Source organism: Penicillium pulvis (assembly GCF_028828015.1).
Source record: "Penicillium pulvis strain IBT 33274 chromosome Unknown contig_12_segment0_segment0, whole genome shotgun sequence".
Taxonomy (NCBI): Eukaryota; Fungi; Ascomycota; class Eurotiomycetes; order Eurotiales; family Aspergillaceae; genus Penicillium; species Penicillium pulvis.
The window spans coordinates 931,616-948,008 of record NW_026643072.1 but is presented as its reverse complement, the minus strand read 5'-3'; the positions used below and the strand labels follow the sequence as shown (position 1 = coordinate 948,008).

At 48.8% G+C, this 16,393-nt stretch overlaps 5 protein-coding genes across 5 annotated transcripts; 1 reads left to right on the top strand and 4 right to left on the bottom strand.

Annotated features, from left to right (window-relative positions):
• Positions 1-378: 378 nt before the first annotated feature.
• N7503_001578 (NAD(P)-binding protein) lies at positions 379-1,558 on the top strand (the record flags this gene model as incomplete). Its single annotated transcript, XM_057061125.1, has 5 exons — positions 379-412; positions 465-535; positions 591-881; positions 939-1,230; positions 1,293-1,558. The coding sequence occupies 5 exons, from the start codon at positions 379-381 to the stop codon at positions 1,556-1,558; spliced, it is 954 nt and encodes a 317-aa protein (XP_056925087.1).
• Positions 1,559-3,013: 1,455 nt separating this feature from the next.
• Positions 3,014-4,725, bottom strand: gprM (the record flags this gene model as incomplete). The annotated part of the gene is made up of 5 exons (XM_057061124.1): positions 3,014-4,059; positions 4,111-4,249; positions 4,300-4,454; positions 4,510-4,605; positions 4,656-4,725. 5 exons carry the CDS (start codon positions 4,723-4,725, stop codon positions 3,014-3,016), a joined length of 1,506 nt encoding a protein of 501 aa, XP_056925086.1.
• A 1,433-nt stretch (positions 4,726-6,158) lies between these two features.
• N7503_001576 (flavin-containing monooxygenase) lies at positions 6,159-8,110 on the bottom strand (the record flags this gene model as incomplete). Its single annotated transcript, XM_057061123.1, has 4 exons — positions 6,159-6,845; positions 6,893-7,458; positions 7,503-7,878; positions 7,943-8,110. The coding sequence occupies 4 exons, from the start codon at positions 8,108-8,110 to the stop codon at positions 6,159-6,161; spliced, it is 1,797 nt and encodes a 598-aa protein (XP_056925085.1).
• A 1,011-nt stretch (positions 8,111-9,121) lies between these two features.
• N7503_001575 (uncharacterized protein) lies at positions 9,122-11,648 on the bottom strand (the record flags this gene model as incomplete). The annotated part of the gene is made up of 6 exons (XM_057061122.1): positions 11,606-11,648; positions 11,531-11,559; positions 11,269-11,478; positions 10,697-11,216; positions 9,998-10,647; positions 9,122-9,948 (listed from the first exon to the last, which is right to left on the bottom strand). The coding sequence occupies exons 1-6, from the start codon at positions 11,623-11,625 to the stop codon at positions 9,122-9,124; spliced, it is 2,256 nt and encodes a 751-aa protein (XP_056925084.1). The 5' UTR covers positions 11,626-11,648.
• A 1,940-nt stretch (positions 11,649-13,588) lies between these two features.
• On the bottom strand, positions 13,589-14,923 carry N7503_001574 (uncharacterized protein; the record flags this gene model as incomplete). The annotated part of the gene is made up of 3 exons (XM_057061121.1): positions 13,589-14,233; positions 14,292-14,488; positions 14,905-14,923. The coding sequence occupies 3 exons, from the start codon at positions 14,921-14,923 to the stop codon at positions 13,589-13,591; spliced, it is 861 nt and encodes a 286-aa protein (XP_056925083.1).
• Positions 14,924-16,393: the final 1,470 nt, after the last annotated feature.

Here is a 16,393-nt window from a genome sequence, read left to right as displayed (position 1 = left end):
GAGTGATGTTGGGGGATGAGGACGTATCACCGAGCTATCTCGGTCGAAATGTGGTGACGTGAGACGTGCTCCGACCGAGCTCGGCGGATGAACAACTTCGCATCCTTCCAACATTAGTCGAATAAGACAATCTCTGGCTTTCCAATCTAGTCACGCCCGTGGAATCTAGTCGCATTTCAATGAAAAGAAGAATATGACGAATTGTACTCTATTGTTTCGACCGAGGGCTCGGTCCTGGATTATAACATATATAACGTCTCCGCCATCAATTGCTATGGTCATTCCAAACAGCCATTTCAATCTGAACTTCGCTTCGACATATAAAAAACGCTAAAACCAGCTGAACCAACTCTCTGATCACCTAATAGATCAAGCAAAATGGTCAAAATTGCAGTTGCTGGAGGCTCCGGCAGTAAGTCTACTACCATCGAATGTATCCGTCTTCTATCGCTAATGCCTACCAGATGTTGGACAGGAAATCATCGATGTTCTCCTTGCTACTAAAAAGCATGAAATACTGCTGCTATCTAGAAAGGTTCGCAAACAAAGATGGCATGATCATCCCCCGTATACAACTAATCGGCCTATAGAGCGCTCCAGTGGACGGGACCGCCGAGGGTGTCACCTGGATCCAGCCAGATTATTCAGATGTGCAGCAGCTTGCGCAGATCTTGCATGGTGTACACACTGTACTTTCCTTTGTGATCGAGGAAGATCCCACTAGCCCGATCCAGAGAAATCTCATCGACGCTGCGATCCAAGCTGGCGTCAAGCGCTTTGCACCCAGTGAATGGTGCTCAGCTACCATGGCGCACATGAGTTGGTATGCATACAAGGATACAACGCGTCAGTATCTCAAGGAAGTAAACAAAGACAAGAAGGTAAGATTCGATGCAAGGTCAACATATAGCAGGAATTAACGAGCTTGATATCATTAGCTTCTCGAGTACAGCCTATTCCAACCCGGATACTTCATCAACTACTTGACCCGCCCCTACCCATCCGCCAAACACCTCCAACTTATTGACCTCCCCTGGGACTTCCAAAATCGCCGAGTGATTGCAGTTGACGGAGGCAACAATGCGCGTATCACCTTGACTACTGTGGAAGATCTAGCCAACGTGGTAGCCCGAGCCATTGACTTTGAAGGTGAATGGCCGGTTGATGGCGGTATTAGTGGAAATGACACGACAATAGGTGAAGTCGTTGCTCTCGGAGAGAGATGCCGCGGTACATCCAACATTCTCAATGAAACTGAACTTTTGGATGTGATCTGACCATGTGTATATTAGGTGGTAAGCCCTTTAAAATCGACAAAGTCAAAGCGGAGGACTTTGCGAGCGGGGACTGGACGACCCCATGGATGCCGACACTCGAGCACCCTTCTATTCCACGAGAGAATCTTGAGGCTATGGGAAGGATTGTTCTCGCTGGAGTTCTGTTAGCTGTTAATGCTAATGAACTCCACGTTTCTGATTCGTGGAATCGCTTGCTGCCGGATTATCAATTCACATCTGTCAGTGCGTTCTTGACTAAGGCTTGGAGTGGCAAGCCTTGATGACCGGAAGTTACACTGTTTAGTTTGAATACAGTCGTTACAGGGCTTACTGTCATTACATGAATAGAACAATGGAATGTTTTGGATTGTTCCATGCGCATTAGAGGTGGTCAAAGTGTAAGCATAGTTTCCTAGAACAAAGTCAAAGTGAAGACACAAACGCTTAAAGGAATCACATGTGCGGAGAACCTCGGCGCGTGCCGGTAAAGCTTAATTACAAGCAAAGTGGCAAGTCCCAGCGATTGCTACCATAGACCTATTCAAGTTAGCCTCAACCGAGGCTCCATGGTTACCGTGGTACTCCGTAGCATCTAGAGAAAAGGGGGGAAAAGTTAAAGCATCAATGCCCCAGAAATGCCTCAGCGATCGCGCGGGGTTCTCCATACCCAGATGCCGCGGGATCGTCCTACCATGTGGAAATCAGATGCCGACGATATATTGTTCATCTCGATCACCCCGCTCAGTGTCTCATTTTGGGGTCCTCGGCAGATGGACCGTTGGAAACATCGGCTGTTCGAGTGATGGTTCGGGACCACATAGAATTTGGTTGAGCCAGACTATCAATGGGATGCGGGGACGGGTAATAATTACCCAACACTTTCACTGCGTATTATATACGGAGTACAGGCATAGAGAAATCGATATTGCAATTTTCTATTACCATTCCACACCAAATATCTCCTCGGCATTGAACCCCATCTCCCCATCGCGTGGCAAAGGATTTAATCTACTTAATTTAATATACTCTGACCCTGGACCCTCTCCAGACTAACCGTAACCAGCAACATTCTGGAGAATAGAGATCCCAGAGTATAATGCCCATGCCAGGAGGCTTACGGTACCATCTCAGGTCCCACTCACGACAACCGCCGATCAATAGGAGAATTCTATGTATCGCTTATCACACTGTGGCTGCGCGAATGCGTAATGTTAAGGCCGGGAATATGCAGGAACGGGCGGTTTAACCTTTTTGGGATGGTCGGCTCGAGCCTGTTTGAAACATGAGATGGGACCTAAGTGGGGGGTTTTTTACGAGGTTCCCGATGCTCTAGATCGGTGGGGGGTTTGTCTTAGTTCCAATGGGTTTGTGACGTTTTTGTTCTTTTTTCAGTATACTTTGTGCTAATTGTTAGTGTGCGTTAATGTGACAATCTAAGTAAGAGATCATCTTGATTCTGGGCGTTGACGAATTTTGGAACCCACAGTGGGACCTTCATGCCGTGTTCGCGGGACGGGATACATGGCACAGAGTTTGTTGAATATTTTGGTTCAGATTATACAACTAGTACATGGTGATACACGAAAGAAACATCAACGCCATTGGTCATAAAATCAGAAAAGTAGGGCAAAAGTACACCTTTTTTGGAATCATTCCTTGTAACTTCGCTTGGCCTTTTAGCCCCCGCCCTTAACCCCCCGAGACATGACCCCAAAACCTTAGTCGCGAATTGGGTTTCAACGGCTAACACGACCCTGGGCAAATGTTGATGAAGGATCCCAGTCGCGACTAGTGTGTGACGAGCCAGGGGCCCGCGGGCCCGAGAAACTCGTAGAAGGAGGGACGTATTGCGCCTCTTGGCCGAAATGGACGTTTCGATCGAAGGTTGGGCTGGGGCTAGCCATCGGGCTCCGACTCTGACCGGCCATTTGGGCGGGGCTAGGCGATCGCATATTGTATGTTGGGTAAGGCTCCGGGGTCTTGGCGGTGGTGGTCAGCATCTCGAATCCTTCCTTGTTAGCGTAGCGATCACTGGCGTCGACGGAAATGAACTCGTGACGCCTTGCAAAACCGCGCCTGAAAAGGTCGAGCCAACCGGCGAACATTAGGGGGCGGGCGAATAGGATAAAGTTCCAGAATCCTACTAGGGATAGTAGGTAGACCATGGCCAGTAATGTGGCTTCGTTAGGTCCCATGCCCGATGCATCGCTCTTGCATTCCTCTTTGCTGCCTCCAGCCGCTAGACAGAGAAGCCAAGGCGCGGCTTTCTTGATATTGGCCGCGGTGGGGTTGACATCTCGGTCCAATTTGATGAAGACGATGGCGAAGAAAATCACGTTGCCGAGGATGATCATCACTAATGCGACTCCGCGCCATTGTAACTGGATGACGCGTTGGAGGCGACGCCAGGCCTGGCGGGCGGAGACGGTCCGGACACTGGAGGAGTAGGAGGGGAGACCGGAGCTGTTATCGGTGGTCGATGCGGATTTGTCGAAGAGCGAGCGCAAGTAGATATGCATACAGTAGGCCATGGTTGACACCTGCAGCACCAGGGAGGTGGCGGCGAAGGACATGATTGGAATCCAGTAATCCTTCAACCCATTGTCGATATTGATGTGACAAATATCGCCGAACCGATAAGAAACCCCCGTAAGCTTCAGCATAATGGCGAGTCCAATGGCAGGAATGCCAAACCCGCACACGAAGGCCCCCCACATGAATTTTGGCCCCAACACCACCTCCCAGCATACTTGCACATGAAACGCAATGGTGCGGATAAAACCTGTCAGCAGTTAGCGGTCGCTCTTATTTGTTAATATGTTGGCATGCATACTCCACATTACCACCATCCAGCCCCCAAAGAGTAACAGTGAACCGGAAAAGGCGCAAGAAAGATCGGAGTACATGTCATTAGGTGTGATATCATTGTAGCATTGGTTGGGTTTGGAGCCGAGGGGAACAATGAAGGCGATCTACCACTCTGTTAGCATGGTTTCAACTATATCCTGCCATCCCGACTTACCTCCATGCAGCAGATGCCAAGAGTAAAGCATATACTCAGGTAGTGACGATTGGTCCATTTGGGTGCAAGAACGGCGTATGAGACAAGGATGAAGACACAGAGAGGAAGAATGGCGACGCTGATCCAACTAGCTACTTGAACTCGTTGCGCAATATCTGGGTGTTGTTAGAAACCTGTCCGAACTACAACAGAAGGCATGGTATGACTGACTATCGGCATATCGCCAATTGGCGAGAGGGCATGGTAAACAGCATGATATGGTCTCATTACCGGCGGATACATCTTCGCAATAACGGCCTTCGATGACTGTAGAAGAGTAAGTTTATGATCACATCATCTCATTGGGGGATACATACATCCACCAGTTGTGGGAAATAGGCTCTCCTGCAAAAAGATGCTAGGGCAGTATCCGTTCAAGTCCACCATTATGAAGTCGTGACGCCCAGCGGCATAGGGCCTAGAAGGAATTCAACGCGCCAGCGCGACGAGAGACCGCGCTTCGCGCAGATAAGGAGTGTGATCTGGAAGAGGCGATTGAGGAAATGCAGACCAAGTGGGCACCACCCCGATATACATACCAAAAATCCCAGCGGACTGAAAGTGGAACCTCGAGGGGGAATCAGAGTCCCAAGTAGAGGTGGGTCTGATTTTTGAATGGGGACAGGGCTATAATAGGTTGGTCCTCCAAGCACACGAGCGGCCATGGTCGCCGCAGAGCCATTATTGGACTAGGGTACACACGGGGCCCTTCGAAAAAGTCAATGATAAACCCTGGTCGTGGCGTGAACAAAACGAAAAATACAGAAGCCAAGCGTACAGTTAGGAACCTGCAGCTGCATCTGGTACATGATCAGCATTGTAACAGGATCAATAACGACGGTGTTTGGTACGTAACCACGGTCACCGTACGGAATAGTTCTGGAAGAAGAGCCACCGAACCCAATAACCATGGTTCAATCGGTTTAGCTCATGTTGATCATGGAAGAACCACGTTTTGACCACGTTCGGGTAAAATGAGTTAAAATGCAACACTTCAGGGGTTGCAGATGACTGCGTAATTGTTCAGTTGTGTCTTAAATTCGTACGCACTTGGTATTCATGTCTATGTCATCAACGCGCAACCCTCAGATCCCACCATGTCCCCATAAATCGTCATAATGGCCATGTTTAGCCCCAAGCCACTGGGGTCTAGTTGTCGCGTCAAGTCTAGATCCAGGGGTTGCTTACTGCCTAGTGCAGTTAGCTCTGTGTATCAGTACCAACATACCCACAGTACAGGCCCACCTCCAATCGGTGATTGTACGCCCCCAATGCGCCGATATTAATAGTACGGGGACATAATACAATTTCCAGGTACGACATCTGCTGTGTACCTCTGGAAAAGTTACTTATATCTGATTCTTCTATCACCAACACGTTTCTAACGTTCTGATTCGCATATTCGATTTTCGCTATACACAACCCCAGCTGCCCTAGTCTTCTTTCAGGTGACCCATCGCGCCAAACCAGCCAATCGCTGTCGACAACCCATCTGCGACCGTGATTGACCCCAACATTCGTTGTACCTACGACCAATAATGTCTCATGCGGGCCTTTTCTGACAGTCGACGGCTGACTGTTCTCACATGACATTGGATCAGTCTAGTCTTCTTTCTACATTTGTCGATCTTTGGACCCCTCTTTTCCTACCAATCCCCGAATCTAGGCCCGTGCCGAGTGAGACAGAAAAGTGGGATACGATAGGGAACAACTCCAATAGTCACACCCCGCTACTCGGAATTTACGTTGGTCTATCAACCAATAAGCACCCATTAGATTCGAAATAGAACCGGTCACATATAGAATCACACTCCAAATGGCTATGCCTTCCACCCAATCCCCGGACTACACAGCCTGGCCAGACACTCATTGCGTACTCGATTTAACCCCTCTTTAAATCCCTTGCCAAGCTCACCATTCAGGTCAAGATCTATCTGCGATCCATGCACCATCAGTCCAACAACAATCGCCACCAAGCCCAGTCCAGCACCCACGAGTCGGCGATCCCGACGCTGATCCCGGGATTCTTTTCCTTCGGCGGGTAACCGCACAAGACTGCGCCCATACATCAAATCTCGTGACGGGATAAATACACTTCGCAGCCAATAATTGAACTGCCAATCCGGGTAGAGCATCGTGTTCCGTCCCGTTCGCGCGTCGACATACCAGCTGCTACATCCTGTGGCCCATACGAGTTGACTGGCAGCTTTCTGGATCCAGTTATTGTCTGCCTGCTCCGCGGTGGGTGTGACGGCGACTGTGTTTGGCGCTGGATTGAAGAGTCCCGAGAATGGATAGGTGAGTGCTGACCAGATTTTGGATGGGTAGAGTGAACGGAGGATCGGGCGCAGGATTCGCAGGGAGAAATTAATCTCACATTCGGTGGAGTATATCACAGACAAATGGCCGGTGGTAGTATTGGGACCCATTAGAATGAAGAAGTTGGGGAACTCGGAGACACACGTTCCATAGTATGCCTGGGCAGACCCAGATGAGAACTTCTCCCACTGTGGAAGGTTAGCACCATACATTAACACAATCAAGAAAAACATACATGTTCATTCAAAGTGACACCCTTTTCACCAACAATCTCCATGGGATACAACACCTGCTGCGTCTGGAATCCCGTTGCAAGGATGATAGCATCAGCATGCACTTCGCGTCCAGATTGAGTTCGCACGCCTGTCTCCGTGATTTCTTCAATCCCATCCGAGTGAACTAACTCCACATTATCCCGGTGTAAACATGCCAGGTACCCTGTGTCCTGGACTTTACGTTTACATCCGATCTCAGTGCGCGGGATAAGCGCTTCATGGTACTTTTCCGGTGCTGTTCGCTTTAAATACTCGATCTGCGTGCGCTTGAGGTTCTCACGGATGCGGCCTCCACTTTCCTGATAGAATCCGAAGAAGTCTTTCTCCATCATGGCGTACAAGTAGAACCGGTAGAGACGCATGGCCAGGGGTGTATAACGCATCATCAATTGGAATGTACGTGAGTAGGCCGGATTAGGCCGTTCTGCTAGCCAGTGAGGCTGGCGACTGAATTGAACAAGGTTCTTGGCTTTGTCAGGCCCTTCGCTCATGACAGGCACAAACTGGGTTGCACTGCATCCGTTTCCTTGGCCTGTTAGCTCGTCCCTCTGCAAAGAATCGCAGACTTACCAACAACCACTACTTCTTTCCCAGCCCAGTCAAACGAATGATCCCACTTTGCTGAGTGGAACAATTTCCCCTGGTATCGCTCTGCGCCTTTAATCTCACACTCGCGTGGCACAGAAAGCGCCCCAACAGCCGAAATAAGAATCCTTGATCGTTTCTGATGCAATGTGCCCGTTTCATCGACAAAAGTTACCACCCATGTACCCGTGATTTCATCAAAGACCGCACTCTGCACGGTGGATCCGAAGCGCACATGTCGAGGAATGTCATGTTTTCGAGCAACACCGAGTAAATAGTCTGCAATCTCACGCTGCGGAGCAAACTTGCAGCTCCAGTCCGGATTCAGCTCAAAGGAAAAGGAATAGAAGTGCGATGCCACCTAAATAGTAGGTTAGTTCTACGAGTCAAATTCACTTGTCAGGGTGAGCTATTCAGATTCTTACGTCGCATCCACATCCTGGATAAGTGTTAACCCACCACGTCCCTCCAATATTATCTGCCTTCTCCAAGATCTCGTATGTAGCTTGCGGATACAGCTTTTGTAACTGAACTGCGAAGCCAATACCCGAAAATCCTGCACCTATAATCAGGATATCGGAATCAACAGACATAGTGCCTGGTATTCTACAACTGCCAGAATTGTTCAGGTACCTGAGTCAAGTCCAGTCTAAGTCACCAAGATCGACCGGGACGGGTACCAGTCTTTCATTATTTATGCTAACATCTCCAACATCCCCCACGATACCCCGCGCCTAGAACATCTCAGAACTTATCGCGATGCCTACCGGGTTCATGGCTCGGCTTGCCTGGTAATGGCATCCCGGGGGTATTTCGGAGTGTGTCTTGGCATAAGCTAGATCCGATCAGTGAAAAGTGCGGAGGGAAAGCCGTTCGGGAAACCTTCCAATGTGTGGGGGTGTTAATGTAAATCAGTGGGGGCGTGACAAAGTGCAGAGTGGAGGATGTATTTGATTCGATAATATGGGGCTACTTACCCGTAGCTAATTAAGGGAGGGTAACCAGGAAACCGGAAAGGGGAAATGGAAAAGGGGAAGATCATATAGAATAATGAGTTTGGTAGCTTGAAGCTTGTGAATAATGACGTATGATTTTCGGGTTCTGAATCAAACCTGCCGAGTAAACACGGAAAGTGATGCAACATTGGTCTTGCAGAAGGAAACTAGTCCGAGCACTACTGCAGTCTCAAATGTGGGCAAAAATCATGGAAAAAAATTATTGAAGGCTATACTTGTACATTCTCATTTCTCTTATTATATGATTATGGCGGTCCTGGAGAAATTCCAGGGGATATGAATAGGTGGTATATCGTGATGTTTCGTTCGGTTCTGTGACCCTGCATGGGAATTTTCTTCACAGAATCGTTATGTGGGCTATGATCCCTGTAGCCCCTCCTGCAACTAGCTCTCGCTTTGAGGGCCCGAGGTGGTGGTGGATGGTCGCTATCCACGAGGCGAAGTCAACGTCCGTCTGAAGCGGTTTATATGGTTGGCATTCATTTGATGGAGACAAAGTTCGGGTGTCGGCTTGAGGTGATTCTACACCTTGAGTCGCAGATGCGATGGTGGTGGAGGTATTGGTTAGGTATATGCAATGCACACCTTTCAGGACCCTGCCGGCTGAAGAGAGCTCTCGTCCCAGTTCCATTCTTTGAGTAGCTGCTGGACTCGATACTCGGTGGCCCAGCCCAAGTCCGCCTCGATGGCTCGCAGCAACCGAATATTGACTCGACGTTCGCGCGGGTCGGTCAGACACTGGCCGCTAACAAAGAGAGGCTGCAGCGAATTGATGCGCACACTCCCGTCCGGACGACTAAGGCCGATTCCGACAATCTCCCGACTGTGAAAGCCGATCTCGGCTTCAATGGATCGATATGACTGGAGTCGCAGAGTGATTGTGCTCCGTCGACTAGTGGACTCGTGTGGCTTATTGATCAATAGCAGGATACGGGCCATGTGGTAATGCTGCATGCTTGAGGCGCACATGGGAATACTATGCCAGACTTCTTGCAAAGTGACCAGGTCTTTGGCTTCCGCAGTTGGGTAGCAGTGCGGCAGCTTGGAGGGTTCAACTCTCGCAGACGCTCCAAAGGTATCCGGCAGGCCTCTATACCAAGCATCCAATTCAGCTTCAAGCCGGTACCACCGCTCAAGCAGTGCCTGCTGGGAAACTCCAAGCGGTCCACTTTCGACAGAGTTGCTGTCGTTCAGGCCCAAATTGTCACCGGAACTAATGAAGTTGACGATCTTTGACAGAATCCATACCAGGGCATTGCAAATAAAATCTTCTTTCATGAAATCGTCTCCATCGGGGTATGCTGTAGCTGCCATGTTGCTCGGGCGCACAAATCCCATGTGGTCGAGTTGCAGACCAGCCTCAGTCCAAAGCACCAAATCTTCGGTGTTCAGCCTTGTGTGGCACTCATTAATGACTATGGTGGTCAGTGAAGTGCAAGCAGCAAATGACAACAAGTGACTCACATGCAGCTAGGTAATCCTGTCGCGCAAAATTCCAAAATGCTGCCTTTCGAGCCTTCGATAGGCCAGACTTCCTCATTGTATGGTATGGGCTGTCTCCATCCGATGATCGCGACTCTAGAGGCATGATCCCCACCTCCGCTACGTCAAGCAACGATTTCACGCCGCTTAAATGGCGATTCCATGCCGGACCGGTCGCATCCAGAAATTCATATACCGACAAGATGGCCGTCGCTGCCAGTACCTCATCTGAATGAACACCGCGTGACAGCCGACTATTTGACATTCGCCTGCGACGTTTACGAGAACTCTGCCCATCTTCGCACAGTTCGGCAGCCTGCCATTGTCCAAAAGCTTCAGGGGTGCTCAGTGGCGGTGGACCCTCTGCATCAGGCTGGAGCTCTTTCATGAGCAATTGAATGGCCTTTTCATAATATTTGGCACCGTGCCAGGTAAAATCGTCGTCTTTGCCGGGCCATAGCTCCATAGCAGCCTGTCTCGAGCAGACTCCACCCATCTTTGCCTTGGAACCTTTGACACGACCTAGTTGTTTTGCGGCGTATGCACAGGCGGCATATTTAAGAAGCGGGTTCGATTTTGCTCGTACTGGAACATAAGATGCAAAATATGTCCCCAGGTCAAACAAGTCCATCCTAGGGAATATTAACGGGGGCAACAGGCCAAGGTTTCAAGTAATCATACCACAATCCTGGTCCTTCTGTAAAATGACGCAGAAGGAAAGCCACCTCGAAGTCGGTTTCGGCATTGCTTTCTACCCGGTGCTCTGTTATTACTCGTGATACAGCAGGCCTCGAGGGGAGTGAGGCGCTTCTCTGATCAATTGCATGAAGGGTTGTGGAGTCGATCGATGGTGACATAGAGTGGGATGGGTTGAGGAGGAAGTTGATGTTGGTATTATTACTGCTGACCGACAAGGACATGGACGGTGATGTAGGAGGGGGCATCGCACTGCTTCGTGATTGGCTTGGGGAAGGGTAGGAGACACTGTCGGAGACGGACGGATGGTCCAAGGGAGAATATGAGAAACGATCATGACTTGCGACGGCGGATAAAGCCTCCAGACCATGTTGTTCAGCGTCACTTGCTCTTGACCCACTGGCCCATTGTTGGTTGCGCGACTGGGCCAGGGCCAGGGCACTGGATTCGGCTAACGAGGTCTCGAGATCATCGGCGTACGGGTCGGAGTTGTCGACGAAGATGACTGGAGAAAATTAACAAAAAGATCCCTCCGGTGAGATCCATTCGAATCCTACCGTGCTTCGGAACATCCAGCCAAACACTATCCTTGTCGAAAGTGTTCTTGTACGAATAGAACCCATTAAGATTGCCACGGCCTTCGGGGGACGCTCCAGACTCATTGTTCATAGACGCGTTCTGCTGATGGCGAAAGACGATACCTTCACTAGGTCGGCATTCTCGACCACCCTTACGACATTGTGAGCATTTGGGCTTTTGTTCGTCGCCTGCGAGCCAGTTAGCCGGGGAAGGTCAGGGCGGCGCGAAGGGATGGGGTACATTTGAGCTTTCGAGTTCGGCATGTCAAGCTGGCTATGTTAGTAGGATGCAGCAAATATAGCAGGTGAGACTAACCAGCCAGTTCTAGAGCGCATGCCGGGCGTAGCAGGCGCATGTGTGGGGGAGATTAGGCCATTACCAGAATGATTTCTTAACCCCGGAGGAAAAACGAAACCTGGAGTTCACTTGCGGGGAGACCAGGTGACCGGGGATGACGGCCCCCACACATTTCGAACTTCAGGTTTTTTTTCCCCCGTATCTACGAACCCTTTTACAAGAAGGATTTCGTCATATTTATTTCTGTAATTCCAATCTACCTACTTTAATGCCTCCCTATATTGATGGATTGATGATTGAATCTTCATGTCGGTCTTCTCTGCGACCGCACAGACACAGCACAGCCCCCGGGGCCAAAGCCACGCGACCGGTGTGGAGATTTGGATTATATCCATTTCTGTCAGCTTGTATATGCGGGCTACGCTTTGTTACAAGCCACAGACTATCATGCATGCCTAGTTGGCTAGTTCACTATAGTGGCATATCTGGCCGATCGATCTGACCCCACCGGACCTCTTCATTTAAACTTCATGTACGATGGCCCTAGTACCCACATAGGGTCGATATCGTAGAGTTTATCAATCCTAAGCTTAAGAAGGGGATCTAGTGGTTAGGACTGTTGGATTTTTTATTTGACTATAGCTTAGTCTGGTACTAGTGTATAGTAGGCGGTCTAAAAGACTGATTTCAAACTCATGCAACACTACTGTAGCTAGTTGGTGGAGGATTGTGTCTAGGTTGGCTTCGCTTGTCTATCTGGCCTTGATACTCTTCTGGCCCTCGGCGTCCCTTTCCTGCTCGCAGTCTATGGTCTGAATGATCTAAGATTTAATATTATGGGGGTCCAGAACCCCTATTCATTTTTTTCTGGTACGACATCGGTACGACATCCTGAAGAGCGTCCCCGCAAACCTCTAGCTACCAACCCTATATTGGTTAGCTTAAAGTCCACCTCTACCTAGGCCGACTCGGGTACTAGCTAGAGTTCCATGTCTACTGGTGAATCCATAAAGCGATTATTGTCGCCCATCTAGAACTGGTTCCTATTAATTATTAGGTTGGCCTACGTAGCGGACTAGATAGCGGGTGATCGGCCTTCTAGCTCCGCCGTTGCGTAGGCGGCCTCTCGTGGAGCGCACTGATCTTTCCACAGGCTTCTTAGCTTCATGGTGGTCTATTGGTTAAGGGGATTAAATTTCGGTTGATCGACGGCCTGATATTGGTGCTCCTAAAGGTCTTATATCAATACTCTTATATTATACGCGTAATGCTCTATTTTCCCGAACTTTAAGAGTCTCATCATTTTCCTTCGTCTTTTCTTCTCTTAGTTTCTCCTCTACCCTAATATACCGTCTTCTATTGAACTTCAACACGCATGATCTATGTTCAATTTCCTACACTATATAAGCCCCCTTCTTTTCCTCTCCCTATTCTTCACTTCCTTTCTTCTTCCCCACTCTCATGATTCCATTTGCTAAAATCCAATACTGCATCTCACTTCTATTTTAGTTGTTTTTCAGATCGTCGAACTCAGATCATTCATTTACTGAACAAGCTGCCAACCCGAGTGCAACAATTTCAGTTTCACTTAGGCCTCACTCTAGTGGGGTGATGCAGGACATATTCTTGTACATACATCATATGTGGTACGCTGTTAGGAATGTTCTCAGTAATGTTCAGTTTGTAAGTCCTACATGTTGAGCTTAATCAACTAAAATGTCAGGTTTTAGCTGGCAGAAAACAGGGCAGAATATTATGTAAGGAGTGAAGGGGGTTTCAAACTCATGTAACGCCACTGTATATCTCATGATGATGAGCAACTTGGAACTCAGTAGGCCTGAGCCTAAACTAAAAACTACTCCTCTTCTTCTCCTGTTTTGACGCGTTGTTTCTTTAGCTGCGGCTCCCATGCCATCAAAGTCGGTGACAGCCCGGATGCCAGTGACATCCACGTTGGCGTATGGAGTGTCTCTACTTGGGGCGATAGGAATTTTGTGCTCCTTAGGAAGCAATAATCATTGAACTCGGCTGCTTATGAGTGTCCGGACTGCAGGCTATGTGGTAGCCATGGAAGTGCCACAGTGGTGCGAGATAGGGGCCAGTAGGTATAAAGTACAGCGCGCAGGCACGATGGTCACCGACTGCGGTGTCTAGGAGACGAGTATGTTCCGCCTTGTCATCGGCCTTTGCCTTTCTCTTCAGGCAGGCCAGTTCACTCCCGATGGGTTCGTCAAAAATCTTACCGCTGTGGCTGTAGATTTGGCGATTTAAAGCCACCGGTTGGTTCAGGACGAAAGTATCATGGAGAATAACCAAGCCCCAGGCGAAGTCTGAAGCAGCTTCTTTGATTTCAACCTTTGGTGCGATCATGTAGCCGTTTACTGATGCAACGCGATTGCCTACCAATGCATAGTAACGGCAGTAGACGGGGGCCGATGTCAACCCGTGTAGTCGCCCGATTGGGGCAGGGTCCTGAGGGCACGGATCGGCCTGAATGTTTCCCGACCCATCAAAGTCGGCGGGCCAGCTCGCGTAGCGCTCTTTCTGTGAAATAAACTTAATTATATGGTAGACTAGCTCGTCCGAAAGCGCGACATACCGCGGTGGTGGGACAAACTTACCGACGTGGTCGAACTCAACTATCGTCTACAGTGGCAGTTGCTCGTTCTTGACCTTTTTTATGTCGTAGCCATCACCTGTGTACGGCGGGCGATTGAAGCCAATCTCCTTTGTAACATTCTTGCGCGACTTCACTTATAATAAACCCATGGTCGTCGCACCAAATGGCCTCCTCCCCGGGCAGGCAGAGCTGGTCGCTGCCAACGCTAAATGCGGTGGTAGAAAGCCTCTTCTTGCCACACAGAACTTTGTGACCGAAGTCACCGTTGCGGATTCTTTGATCTACCGGATTAGGTTGGTCAGGTTCTTTAATTTCATCGGTCTCGCTCCCGATGGACGATATTATCGAAAATGTTGCCACGTTCATGTCATCTTTCTCATCTATGTCAGGGCCGGCAAGGCTCTGTGTATCCTGAATCGTGTGTTGACCGGTTGTTCAGTTTTTGTAAGCGCACTGCGTATTAGTAGACCTTAAGCTATACATAGTAGGCGTCCTAAGGCCTGGTTTCAAACTAATGCAGCACCACTGTAAGAGGCACGCTTAGTGAGTATTCAATGAGCAGTTATTATGATTGGTTGCTCATATAGCCCGTCGATTACTCAGGTGATTATTGACCACCCAAAACCCCAGCCGAGGCTATGACTCCTGCGACAATTGTATCCATAAGTCATTGTCATCCCTACGCCTCCGTTCGTACCCGCAGCGTCTGCGGTCATGATTGAATTACTGTCTAGATTGCTAAGAAAAGAAATTCAATGATTGGATGACCTTCAAGTTTTAATGCTCTATGATCTCCAAATAGTCACGCTTTTGTTGCTCCAACAGCTGAATCATACACTTCTGGTGCTGTTGAGACTGGCTCTGGCTCCTCTGGCTCCTTGAACGGCACATATGCTAAGGCCTCGGCATCAGTATCGGGTTTTTACACATACAGTGCTTCCTCCCCCACTGCGCATAACACCTCTGGCGTTGACGCTCATTCCGGTTCATCATCATCTTCTACTACTAGCGCCGACAACTCCCTTTTCACCGGCGCTGCCTCTTCTATTCTGGTCTCCACGGGTGTTGTGTACACCTTGGCTGCCCTTATGTTCTCTCTTGTAATCTAATATGTTTCTCCTTATGTATGATATTATAATTGGGTGTCGGGATGAGATGCGAGTGAAACGATGTATATATGAGGATTATCTTCAAAGAATAAAGAGGATAGGCTTAGACACATGACCGGCTGTAATCTACCGTGGCCGTGTCCAATTCCGTTGTGTATGTTTACAGTAGTTGATACCTCCTGACTCTTCGAAGAAATCAATTTACCGCAGATAATATATCACCAATATTCGAATAATACTACAGAGGAAGTGTACTCCCGAGACTTAATGTCCTCTATATTCATGATAAGGATGCGGATAAGAAAAGTACATTCCAGGCCTGAAAGTACTACCTTTGACCATTTTATGCAGATGGGATGATGAAGTTCTCAATTTGAGCGAGTGTGACTTTAGGGTAGCGTAGTGAGATACGTTTTATTAGGGTAGCTCACGAAGCATAAGCAAAGCTTATTAGTGGGGCCAGTCGCCGCTTTACTCCCACAACTTCCAGCGTAAAACTTAGTCAGAATTCAGCCCAAACTAGCCTCCAAGAGCCTTAGTGTTCTTCTTAGTGTTCTTCCTTTGATTTTGGCAACTTACTCGTGCATCTCGTCTGTCCCCCCCCCCCGTTCCTCTTCTCCGTCTTCTCCCCACACGCACTCTTAGCTTGAGTTTAAACAATTTGGATGACGCGGTGGCTAGAGGCTAGGGTCTAAGGTGCATGTAGGTTTATTCCTGTGGCGTTGAGGCATCCATCAGTATTTTCAGATTTCACAGTTGCTCGGGTGTAGTCGGCGTTGTACAAGACAGGAGATTTGATATTATTGGAGCACTGCTGCCTGACTAACTCTTGTCTCACTCCTCATTAAAAGGAAATGCATGTTCCGATTAAAGGTTGATTCCAGTGTTTTGGGACGGAATAAGCCCAAGAAAAGATCGTCGTTAGGCTTGGAAGGTGTCGCGTTCACGGCCTTACCGACTTTCTTAAAATCCGAAAACGAAATGGATTACATGCAGGCTTACGCCCCAGGACTACGGAGAACATACATACTAAACTAAACCAGAAATGAACTCACCAGAAATGGCATCTCAGTCAAC